Source organism: Pseudophryne corroboree, chromosome 5 (assembly GCF_028390025.1).
Source record: "Pseudophryne corroboree isolate aPseCor3 chromosome 5, aPseCor3.hap2, whole genome shotgun sequence".
NCBI classification, from domain to species: Eukaryota; Metazoa; Chordata; class Amphibia; order Anura; family Myobatrachidae; genus Pseudophryne; species Pseudophryne corroboree.
The window spans coordinates 349445042-349458241 of record NC_086448.1 but is presented as its reverse complement, the minus strand read 5'-3'; the positions used below and the strand labels follow the sequence as shown (position 1 = coordinate 349458241).

At 48.2% G+C, this 13200-nt stretch overlaps 1 protein-coding gene across 5 annotated transcripts in view; it reads right to left on the bottom strand.

The window, feature by feature from the left end:
• GRB10 (growth factor receptor bound protein 10) overlaps positions 1 to 13200 on the bottom strand; it is a 474936-nt gene that overhangs the window by 329678 nt on the left and 132058 nt on the right. For 2 of the 5 annotated variants that reach the window (XM_063922618.1, XM_063922619.1), the window contains exon 3: positions 1149 to 1233. The exons of 1 other annotated variant lie outside the window; for it this stretch is intronic. In XM_063922618.1, coding sequence (XP_063778688.1) covers positions 1149 to 1233 — 85 coding nt within the window. Of the gene's footprint in view, positions 1 to 1148; positions 1237 to 13200 lie in introns of those variants that run through there. 2 more of the 5 variants (XM_063922622.1, XM_063922621.1) reach the window with 1 other exon arrangement.

Genomic DNA, 13200 nt, shown 5'->3' with positions numbered 1-13200 from the left:
GTAAATCCGACCTGTGCTCCCTGCTGTGGTGGATATAGTTGGGTCCCTGTACGGCCACAGTGTCCACGCCAGCGGCGCGGTTCTTCTCCTGGGACCACGATTTACCGACTGGTCCCACCCGGGGGGACCCTCTTACCTCCTCCCTGTCACGCGGCCAAGCGATCAAGGAGAGCAGCAGCAGTGGTGTGCCTAGAAACCGGTGTACCCAGGAACCAGGCTGCTGGAGTATGCAGCGCCACTGAGGAAGGTGATGGAGCCGCAGCACAGCATGTCAGACTGACATAAATAGTGCTGCTGCCCTTGAAGTCTTCTAAAAAAAATATATATATATATATATATATATATATATATATATATATATAGTGAGTAGAAAAAGCAGCGGCACTCAGCAGTCAGAAGTAAATGATGAGAAACAACTTTTAATCACGTCCTACGGCGTTTCGGGGAACAAGCCCCGTCTTCAGGGACAGACATATTGTCTGTCCCTGAAGACGGGGCTTGTTCCCCGAAACGCCGTAGGACGTGATTAAAAGTTGTTTCTCATCATTTACTTCTGACTGCTGAGTGCCGCTGCTTTTTCTACTCACCATATTGGATCCCACACAGGATCACAGAGGGCACCGCAGCAAGTATTCCTAGTACCCCTATTTCAGAGTGCCGATCCCCACACCGCTGTCTATATATATATATATATATATATATATATATATATATATTTATTTATTTTCAGGGCTGTCTAGCCCCCCCTTCCCCCCCTGTTAGTGACCTGCACTGCAGGCACTAACTTACAAACCGAGCTCTAGTGCCTGGAGGCGGGGCTATAAAGGATGCAGTGCAGTGCATCCTGGGACCAGTCAAAGCTTTAGCCTGTTGGTGCTTCGGGGATCAAGATCCAACTGTACACCCCGATGTTATTCCCTCTGGAATACCAGTGTAACCCGCTGCAGAAACCATATTTATAAAACTGAATAAACATCAAAAAAATATATACATAATGAGAATTAAATAAGGGTAAACCATGCACATAGCCAACACAGTTGCCTTGTGCTCAAGCTTGTCCATTCGAAGCAACTAGTAGACTTCCTCAGAAAAGACTCAAGTAGGAACAATTGCTTTTTGCATTTAAAAAATTTGGTTAATGCTCATACCTGGGTTTAGAGACATACGTTTAGATGTGTAGCCAGTGTCCACCAAACCTCTCTGTGAGCAAGCAGCCGTCTGGTCCACATTATCCTGAAAATACAGAATACAAAATGAGGACAACCTCTACATATCACAGTAAACAGATACTTATTTACTTTACTGAAGTTATGAATGTAGTTTCATTACAGGATCATCTTATTTTTGTCAAAAATAAAAGTCCCAACACTGGAAGCCTGAGGAAAAAAATAAATACTGACCTGTTATTCTGAATGGGCCCTGTTAGCTTAGTGCCCTTTTATCAACAAGTGATAAAACTCGTTGAATATGATAAATGGTGTTCCAAGTCAATCAGTTTCCAGCTGTCATTTTTCAAACACATGACAGTTAGGAGCTGATTGGCAGGAGCATCATTTATGATGCATACTCAACGAGTTCTATTATTCAGAACAAATTTTATCACTTGTTAATAAATGAGCCCCTTAGGTGTGTTACATCTTAAAATACTGATGAAAGGAAGAGATAAGCAACATAGTAAAAGGGGAGTGAAATAATGTCCTGCAATAAACATGGCCTCTGAACAGCATCTATTGAAATGTGGTGACACATCAGCAGCCAAACTTTGCTTCTGTTAGCGAAATAAGGGAGATACATTCAGGATGGCAGCAGTCGAAATCCTGACAAACAGGCAGAAAACTGGCGCCAGAAAACAGACAGTCAAAATGCAGATATCGGAATCCCAACAGCCAGCAAGTAAGTATGCCAGGGACTGTTAGGGATGTTTAACACACACTCAGGTTTTGTCCGGACAGCAAAAAGACGAACAATAGTCATCCGAATTTTTTACCGGCTGACAAAGCCTTTCACACACACACACACACACACACACACACACACACACACACACACACACTTTCAGCCGTGCTTACTGCTGTGCGCATGTGCAGCAGCAGAAGAAAAAAAAAATAAGAATTTACTCACCGGTAATTCTATTTCTCGTAGTCCGTAGTGGATGCTGGGAACTCCATAAGGACCATGGGGAATAGACGGGCTCCGCAGGAGACTGGGCACTCTAAGAAAGAATTAGGACTACTGGTGTGCACTGGCTCCTCCCTCTATGCCCCTCCTCCAGACCTCAGTTAGGGAAACTGTGCCCGGAAGAGCTGACACAATAAGGAAAGGATTTGGAATCCCGGGTAAGACTCATACCAGCCACACCAATCACACCGTACAACTCGTGATACTATATCCAGTTAACAGTATGAACAACAACTGAGCCTCACGAACAGATGGCTCATAACAATAACCCTTTAGTTAGGCAATAACTATATACAAGTATTGCAGACAATCCGCACTTGGGATGGGCGCCCAGCATCCACTACGGACTACGAGAAATAGAATTACCGGTGAGTAAATTCTTATTTTCTCTGACGTCCTAGTGGATGCTGGGAACTCCGTAAGGTCCATGGGGATTATACCAAAGCTCCCAAACGGGCGGGAGAGTGCGGATGACTCTGCAGCACCGAATGAGCAAACTCAAGGTCCTCCTCAGCCAGGGTATCAAACTTGTAGAATTTTGCAAACGTGTTTGATCCCGACAAGGTAGCAGCTCGGCAAAGTTGTAAAGCCGAGACCCCTCGGGCAGCCGCCCAAGAAGAGCCCACCTTCCTCGTGGAATGGGCCTTACGGATTTAGGATGCGGCAGTCCAGCCGCAGAATGTGCAAGTTGAATCGTGGAGCAGATCCAGCGAGCAATAGTCTGCTTAGAAGCAGGAGCACCCAGCTTATTGGGTGCATGCAGGATAAACAGCAAGTCAGTCTTTCTGACTCTAGCCATCCTGTAAACATAGATTTTCAGGGCCCGGACTACGTCCAGCAACTTGGAGGCCTCCAAGTCCCGAGTAGCCGCAGGCACCACAATAGGTTGGTTCAAATGAAACGCTGATACCACCTTAGGGAGGAATTGGGGACGCGTCCTCAAATCTGCTCTGTCCATATGGAAGATCAGATAGGGGCTTTTACAGGACAAAGCCGCCAATTCTGACACCCGCCTAGCCGAAGCAAAGGCCAAAAGCATGACCACTTTCCACGTGAGATATTTTAATTCCACGGTCTGAAGTGGCTCAAACCAATGTGATTTTAGGAAATCCAACACAACGTTGAGATCCCAAGGTGCCACTGGGGGCACAAAAGGGGGCTGAATATGCAGCACTTCCTTAACAAACAAATATCACCGAGACCATCCAAGTGCTCACAGGAGAAATACACCTGCTGTTCTATAATATCAAGTTGTCTGTAACCTGTTGCCGGCAATCAGCCTGCTTGTGAAGAGACCGGACTCTTCATTTCTTCACAATTTTTCACACCATCAGCCTGTCTTGCTGAGCATGGCTATTTCCAATCAGGAATAATACACGGCAGTTTAGCTTACCAACTCTGTGCTGTGTTAAAGAAAACATCCATCCCTGCGGGCGCCGCCGACGGATGTCTCACCCGTGCAAAGGGTGATAGAGAGCGGCTTTGCATTACCCACCGTGCATAGGAAAGCAAGGACAGCGATTCAGTGAGTAATTGAAACCGTACGGTTCTTTCATATCATATCCATCACGTGGAAAATTATACTTTACATATATGGTTACAGAGGCTGAATTTATTAGCCGGAGGACATATTCTTTCTGAACTGTGAGAGACTGAACAACTTAGAATCCAGTATATTGAAAGCTATATAGGTGAAAACCGGTGACCCACTCCTATATGTTTTTATTATAGGCATATATATGCTATTATCTGAGGTGTAATTACACCCAAGTTTTATGTGTTATATATTATTGTGGTCCATTATTAGTTTTTATTTTTCTATGTTTCTTTTTGTGTTTTATATATTTTTTTGCTAGCTAAATAAATTGTTTTATTATATTTGGCAGTATTATTGGATTTTCAAGCGCCGACCTGGTATTTGTTTGTTTTCTTCCTTAACAAACGTCTGAACTTCAGGCAGTGAAGCCAGTTCTTTTTGAAAGAAAATAGACCGGGCCGAAATCTGGACTTTAATGGAACCCAATTTTAGGCCCATGGTCACTCCTGACTGTAGGAAGTGCAGAAATCGACCCAGCTGAAATTCTTCTGTGGGGGCCTTCATAGCCTCACACCAAGCAACATATTTTCGCCATATGCGGTGATAATGCTTTGCTGTCACATCTTTCCTAGCTTTTATTAGCGTAGGAATGACTTCAACCGGAATGCCCTTTTCCATCAGGATCCGGCGTTCAACCGCCATGCCGTCAAACGCAGCCGCGGTAAGTCTTGGAAAAGACAGGGCCCCTGCTGTAGCAGGTCCTGTCTGAGAGGCAGAGGCCAAGGGTCCTCTGAGATCATTTCTTGCAGTTCCGGGTACCAAGTCCTTCTTGGCCAATCCGGAACGATGAGTATAGTACTTACTCCTCTCTTTCTTATTATCCTCAGCACCTTTGGTATGAGAGGAAGAGGAGGGAACACATAAACCGACTGGTACACCCACGGTGTCACTAGAGCGTCCACAGCTATCGCCTGAGGGTCCCTTGACCTGGCGCAATATCTTTTTAGCTTTTTGTTTAGGCGGGACGCAATCATGTCCACCTGTTGCCTTTCCCAACGGTTTACAATCAGTTGGAAGACTTCTGGATGAAGTCCCCACTCTCCCGGGTGGAGGTCGTGCCTGCTGAGGAAGTCTGCTTCCCAGTTGTCCACTCCCGGAATGAACACTGCTGACAGTGCTATCACGTGATTTTCCGCCCATCGGAGAAACCTTGTGGCTTCTGCCATCGCCATCCTGCTTCTTGTGCCGCCCTGTCGGTTTACATGGGCGACCGCCATGATGTTGTCTGAGTGAATCAGCACCGGCTGGTTTTGAAGCAGGGGTCTTGCCTGACTTAGGGCATTGTAAATGGCCCTTAGTTCTAGAATATTTATGTGTAGGGAAGCCTCCTGACTCGACCATTGTCCTTGGAAGTTTCTTCCCTGCGTGACTGCCCCCCAACCTCGGAGGCTTGCATCCGTGGTCACCAGGACCCAGTCCTGTATGCCGAATCTGCGGCCATCTAGAAGATGAGCACTCTGCAGCCACCACAGCAGAGACACCCTCGCCCTCTGGGACAGGGTGATCAGCCGATGCATCTGAAGATGCGATCCGGACCACTTGTCTAACAGATCCCACTGAAAGATCCTTGCATGGAACCTGCCGAATGGAATTGCTTCGTAAGAAGCTACCACCTTTCCCAGGACTCGCGTGCAGTGATGCACCGACACCTGTTTTGGTTTCAGGAGGTCTCTGACCAGAGATGACAACTCCTTGGCCTTCTCCTCCGGGAGAAACACCTTCTTCTGTTCTGTGTCCAGAATCATACCCAGGAACAGCAGACGCGTTGTAGGAACCAGCTGCGACTTTGGAATATTCAGAATCCAGCCGTGCTGTTGTAGCACTTCCTGAGATAGTGCTACTCCGACCAACAACTGCTCCCTAGACCTCGCCTTTATAAGGAGATCGTCCAAGTATGGGATAACTATAACTCCCTTCTTTCGAAGGAGTATCATCATTTCGGCCATTACCTTGGTAAATACCCTCGGTGCCGTGGACAGACCAAACGGCAACGTCTGGAATTGGTAATGGCAGTCTTGTACCACAAAACGGAGGTACACCTGGTGAGGTGGGTAAATGGGGACATGCAGGTACGCATCCTTGATGTCCAGTGATACCATGTAATCCTCTTCTTCCAGGCTTGCAATAACCGCCCTGAGCGATTCCATTTTGAACTTGAACCTTCTTATATAAGTGTTCAAGGATTTTAAATTTAGAATGGGTCTCACCGAACCGTCTGGTTTCGGTACCACAAACATTGTGGAATAGTAACCCCGTCCCTGTTGAAGGAGGGGAACTTTTATTATCACCTGCTTGAGGAACAGCTTGTGAATTGCCGCCAGCACTACCTCCCTGTCCGGGGGAGTAGCTGGCAAGGCTGATTTGAGGTAACGGCGAGGGGGAGACGTCTCGAATTCCAGCTTGTATCCCTGAGATACCACTTGTAGAACCCAGGGATCCACCTGTGAGCGAACCCACCGGTCGCTGAAGTTCCGGAGATGGGCCCCCACCGCACCTGCCTCCACCAGTGGAGCCCCAGCGTCATGCGGTGGATTTAGTGGAAGCAGGGGAGGATTTCTGTTCTTGGGAACTGGCTGTATGGTGCAGCTTTTTCCCTCTACCCCTGCCTCTGGGCAGAAAGGACGCGCCTTTAACCCGCTTGCCTTTCTGGGGCCGAAAGGACTGTACCTGATAATACGGTGCTTTCTTTGGCTGTGAGGGAACCTGGGGTAAAAATGTCGACTTCCCAGCTGTCGCTGTGGAAACGAGGTCCGAGAGACCATCCCCAAACAATTCCTCACCCTTGTAAGGCAAAACCTCCATGTGCCTTTTAGAATCCGCATCACCTGTCCACCGCCAAGTCCATAATACTCTCCTGGCAGAAATGGACAATGCATTTATTCTAGATGCCAGCCGGCAAATATCCCTCTGTGCATCTCTCATGTATAAGACTACGTCTTTAATATGCTCTATGGTTAGCAATATAGTGTCCCTGTCAAGGGAATCAAGATTATCAGATAGGGAATCAGACCACGCTGCTGCAGCACTGCACATCCATGCTGAAGCAATAGCAGGTCTCAGTATAGTACCTGAGTGTGTATATACAGACTTCAGGATAGCCTCCTGCTTTCTATCCGCAGGCTCCTTTAAGGCGGCCATATCCTGAGACGGTAGTGCCACCTTTTTTGACAAGCGTGTGAGCGCTTTATCCACCCTCGGGGATGTCTCCCTACGTACCCTGTCCTCTGACGGGAAAGGGTACGCCATTAGTAACTTTTTAGAAATCACTAGTTTTTTTATCAGGGGAAGCCCACGCTTCTTCACACACTTCATTTAACTCATCTGAAGGGGGAAAACCCACTGGTTGCTTTTTCTCCCCAAACATAATACCCTTTTTAGTGGTACTTGGGTTAATGTCAGAAATGTGCAACACATTTTTCATTGCCGTAATCATGCAACGGATAGCCCTAGTGGAATGTACATTAGTCTCGTCGTCGACACTGGAGTCAGACTCTGTGTCGACATCTGTGTCTGCCATCTGAGGTAGCGGGCTTTTTTGAGCCCCTGATGGCCTTTGAGACGCCTGGGCAGGCACGGGCTGAGAAGCCGGCTGTCCCACGGCTGTTACGTCATCCAGCCTTTTATGTAAGGAGTTGACACTGTCTGTTAATACCTTCCACATATCCATCCACTCTGGTGTCGACCCCGCAGGGGGTGACATCACATTTATCGGCACCTGCTCCGCCTCTACATAAGCCTCCTCATCAAACATGTCGACACAGCCGTACCGACACACCGCACACACACAGGGAATGCTCTGACTGAGGACAGGACCCCACAAAGTCTTTTGGGGAGACAGAGAGAGAGTATGCCAGCACACACCACAGCGCTATATAAACAGGGATTTACACTACACAAAGTGATTTTCCCTATAGCAGCTATAATACACAGTATTGCACCTAAATTTAGTGCCCCCCCTCTCTTTTTTACCCTATTGAGCCTGGAAACTGCAGGGGAGAGCCTGGGGAGCGTCCTTCCAGCGGAGCTGTGAAGAGGAAATGGCGCCAGTGTGCTGAGGGAGATAGCCCAGCCCCTTTTTCGGTGGGCTTCTCCCGCTCTTTATATTAATATTATGGCAGGGGATTTTTACACATATATAGTTTATTAGACTATATTATGTGTTTTTTGCCATTTTAAGGTAGTCTAATTGCAGCCCAGGGCCCCCCCCCCCCCCCCCCCAGCGCCCTGCACCCATCAGTGACCGGAGTATGTGGTGTGCATGGGGAGCAATGGCGCACAGCTGCAGTGCTGTGCGCTACCTTAATGAAGACCGGAGTCTTCAGCCGCCGATTTCCAGGACGTTCTTCTTGCTTCTGGCTCTGCAAGGGGGACGGCGGCGCGGCTCCGGGACCGGACGACCGAGGCTGGGCCTGTGTTTGATCCCTCTGGAGCTAATGGTGTCCAGTAGCCTAGAAGCCCAAGCTAGCTGCAAGCAGGTAGGTTCGCTTCTCTCCCCTAAGTCCCTCGTAGCAGCGAGTCTGTTGCCAGCAGATCTCACTGAAAATAAAAAACCTAATAAATACTTTCTTTACTAAGAGCTCAGGAGAGCCCCTAGTGTGCAACCAGCTCGAGCCGGGCACAGATTCTAACTGAGGTCTGGAGGAGGGGCATAGAGGGAGGAGCCAGTGCACACCAGCAGTCCTAATTCTTTCTTAGAGTGCCCAGTCTCCTGCGGAGCCCGTCTATTCCCCATGGTCCTTACGGAGTTCCCAGCATCCACTAGGACGTCAGAGAAATAGGATTTTAAAGTTAACTACAGGTAAATCCTTAGTCCATAGAGGATGCTGGGGTCCACATTAGTACCATGGGGATGTACCAAAGCTCCCAGTACGGGAGGGAGAGCGGGGAGGCTCCTGCAGAACCGATTGACCATACTTTAGGTCCTCAGAGGCCAAAGTATCGAACTTGCATAACTTAGCAAACGTGTTCGATCCTGACCAAGTAGCCGCTCTGCAAAGTTGTAAAGCCGAGACACCCCGGGCAGCCGCCCAGAAAGAACCCACTTTACGATTAGAGTGGGCCTTAACAGATCTTGGACACGGCAAGCCTGCCGTAGAATAGGCATGCTGGATAGTACACCTGACCCAGCGAGAAAACGTCTGCTTAGAAGTAGGACACCCAGACACCCAACCTTAAAGGACAAACAGAGTGTCCAACTTTGTGACGAGACGTTCTCTTCACATAAATCTTTAAAGCTCTTACAACATCCAAAGATTTTGAAGTGATTGAGGAGTCAGTAGCCACTGGCACCACAATAGGTTGGTTGATATAAAACGCCGACAACCTTCTGAAGAAATTTGCTGACGCGTTACGAGCTCAGCTCTATCTTCATGGAAAATCAAGTAGGGGCTCTTGCAGGACAATGCCCCCAATTCCGACACATGTCTAGCAGATGCCAATGCCAATAGTGTGACCGCCTTCCAAGTAAGAAACTTGACATCAACCTCCTGTAAAAGGTTCAAACCAAATCAGACTGCAGGAACGGCAGCACCACATTAAGATCCCAAGGTGCCGTAGGAGGCACAAAGGGAGGCTGGATGTGCAGAACCCCTTTCAAGAAAGTCTGACCTTCAGGGAGGACAGCCAATTGATTCTGGAAGAAAATGGACAAGGCCGAAATCTGGACTTTTATGGAGCCCAAACGCAGGACCACATCCACAACTGCTTGCAGAAAGAGGAGAAACCGCCCTAGTTGAAACTCTACCGTAAGAAGCTTCTTGGATTCACACCAAAACACGTACCTTTTCCAAATTCGATGGTAGTGTTTAGACATTACTCCTTTCCTAGACTTTATCAGGGTAGGAATAACTTTGTTCTGAATGCCCTTCCGAGCTAAGATCTGGTGTTCAACCTCCATGCTGTCAAACGTAGCCGTGGTAAGTCTGTTGCAGAAGGTCCTCTCAAAGAGGAAGAGGCCTCGGATCTTCCAGCAGTAACTCCAGAAGATCCGCGTACCAAGCCCTTCTTGGCTAGTCCGAAGCAATGAGGATCGCCTGAACTCTTGTTCTTTTGATTAGTTTGAGAATCCCTGTGATGAGTGAAAGTGGAGGGAACAAATACACTGACTTGAACACCCACGGAGTTACCAGGGCGTCCACTGCCTGTGGGTCCCTCGACCTGGAACAGTACGTCCAAATCTTCTTGTTGAGGCGGGAGGCCATCATGTCTATTTGAGGTACGCTCCAAAGACTTGTCACCTCTGAGAACAACTCTGGGTGAAGGCCCCACTCTCCTGGATGAAGATCGTGTCTGCTGAGGAAGTCCGCTTCCCAGTTGTCCACTCCCGGAATAAAGTTTGTCGACAGCGCCAATGCGTACTTTTCCACCCAGAGGATGATTCGTGTTACCTCTGACATTGCAGCTCTGCTAGTCGTTCCGCCTTGTCGGTTTATGTAGGCCACCGTCGTTACATTGTCCGACTGAACCTGAATGGCCTGATCTTTCAGAAGATGTGCTGCTGGTAGAAGACCGTTGTACACGGCCCTTAGTTCCAGAATGTTTATTGGAAGGATGGATTCCAGACTTGACCACCTTCCTTGGAAGTTTTCCCCTTGGGTGACTGCTCCAACCTCTGAGACTTGCAATTGTGGTTAGGAGGATCCAATCCTGAATCCCGAACCTGCGGCCCTCCAGTAGGTGAGTAGTTTCAAGCCACCAGAGGAGCGAGATTCTGGCTTTCGGCGACAGACGTATCCGCTGGTGCATGTGAAGATGAGATCCCGACCATTTGTCCAGGAGATCCAGTTGGAAGGGTCGTGCATGAAATGTTCCGTACTGTAGAGCCTCGTAGGAGGCCACCATTTCCCCTCAGAAGGCAAATGCACTGATGACCAGACAACCCGGGCTGGCTTCAGGACATCCCAGACCATTGTTTGAATCACCAACGCGTTCTCCTCCGGTAGAAACACCCTCTGAACTTCCATGTCAAGAATCATCCCCAGGAAGGTCAGTCTCCTTGTCGGCTCCAAATGCGACTTCGGAAGATTCAGGATCCATCCATGAGCCTGGACAAGTTGAGTCGAGAGAGCAATGCTCTGTAACAATTTCTCCATGGAAGACTCTTATCAACAGGTCGTCCAGATAAGGAATTATGTTCACACCCTGCTTGCGGAGGAGTAGCATAATTTCCGCCATAACCTTGGTGAACATCCTCGGCGCCGTGGAGAGGCCAAATGGTAGTGCCTGGAACGGATAGTGACAGTCCAGTAGTGCAAATCTTAGATAAGCCTGGTGAGGCGGCCAGATCGGAATGTGAAGGCAAGCATCTTTGATATCTAGGGATACCAGAAACTCCCCCTCCTCCAGACCTGAGATCACCGCTCTGAGACTCCATTTTGAATTTGAATTCCCTCAAATAAGGGTTCAATGACTTTAGGTTCAAGATTAGCCTGACCGAACCATCCGGTTTCAGTACCACAAACAGGTTTGAGTAATAACCCTTGTTAGGTGAGGTGGAACTGGAACAATGACATCTGACCTTAGCAATTTTTTAATGGATAGCACTTTGTCAGCGAAGCTGGTAAGCCTGATTTGAAAAATCTGTGAGGCGGGAGTTCTCGGAACTCCAGTCTGTACCCCTGAGTAACAATATCTTGTACCCAGGGGTCCAAGCCTGATGACGCCCAGACGTAACTGAAATTCCTTAATCTTGCTCCCACCTGCCCGATCTCCAGGCTGGGAGGTCCACCGTCATGCCGAGGATTTTGAGGAAGCAGTAACAGGTTTCTGTTCCTGGGAACTTGTTGGTGCAGGTTTTCTGGATTTCCCCCGACCTCCTCTAAAGAAAGTGGAAGGGGATTTGGACTTTTTAAACTTTTGCGGTCCGAAAGGACTGCACAGCAGACGTAGGGTAAGATTTCCTAGTCAGTGGTTTGCAGAGGGAAGAAAGGTAGACTTACCCACAGGTGCCATGGCGATCCACGCATCTAATGCTTCCCCAAACAGAGCCTGACCAGTGAAAGGTAGTTTCTCCACACTTTTCTTGGATTTTGCATCCGCCGACCATTGGCGCAGCCAGAGTCCCCTGCGTGCCGAGATCGCCATGGCAGAAACCCTCGCATTAAGATTTCCCAGGTCCTTCATGGCTTCCCCCATGAAACCCGCAGAATCCTGTATGTGACGTAAAAAGAATTCAATGTCACTTCTATACATGGAATCTAATTCCTCTAGTAAAGTGCCTGACCACTTTACTGTAGCTTTAGAAATCCAAGCACACGCAATAGTGGGTCTTAAAACTACTCCATTAGCTGTGTATAGTGATTTGAGAGTAGTCTCAATCTTGCAGTCTGCCGGTTCTTTCAAAGCGGTGGACCCAGGGACAGGTAAAACAACCTTCTTAGACAACCTAGATACAGAAGTGTCTACTACTGGTGGGCTTTCCCACTTTATCCTGTCCTCCCCAGGTAACGGAAGAGCAATTAGAACCCTTTTTGGGATCTGCAATTTTTTCTCTGGGTTTTCCCAGGATTTTTCAAACAATGCATTTAATTCCTTAGACGCAGGGCATGTAAGGGAGGTTTTCTTATTGTCTGTAAAATAAGCCTCCTCTACCTGCTCAGGTATTTTCTCAGTAATGCGTAAAATGTCCCTAATGGCCTCAAAGTTGCACCCCCTTAGCAAGGGATGCCTCCTCCGTGGCATATCCCCGTCACCTGTATCCGTGTCAACTTGCATTACCTGGGCAAGAGAACGCTTCTTTGGGTGAATAGGGGGGGGACCTAGATGAGGTATTGGGAGCTGAACATTGCAACACCTCTACAGAATTTCTCAAAACCTGGGTTTGTTTCTCATTATATGACATCCGAGATGAAATCTGAGATATCATTCCCCTTTAGGAATCCAACCATGAGGATTCAGATTCAGAGGGCTGTGAAAGCGCATTGCAGTCCTGCGTACATGGAATTGACTCAACAGGTGAAGAAAGACACTCTGCTACACAAGAAACAGGATTCCCTAGACATGATAATGTGATCTATATAGCAACACACACAGGAAAAGGTCAGCCACAGTTTCCGCCAGAGTACTTTCAGAGAGTCACAGAGTATAAGGAGGCAGCCACACAGCGCTTCAATAGGCAGTGTAATATACAATAAGCCCAGCACTGATATAACACCTTAATGGGTTAACATATAAATATAAAACACTCTCTCCCCCCCCCCCCCCTGTCTATAACACCCTGGTACAGCAGAGGTAAGCTGGAGTTATGAGGAGGGCAGCGCTCCCTGGCAGCTTCTGTCTGTGTGATCGGCAGGGAGAGCATGGCGCTGGTGAGAGTGCTGGAACCGCTCTGAGAAGCCCCGCCCCCTGTAATGGCGCGTCGTCCCGCACTTCTATTTTTATACTGGCCTGAGGTAACTTGCTGTTAACAGCGCGATTAGCCCCTGTTA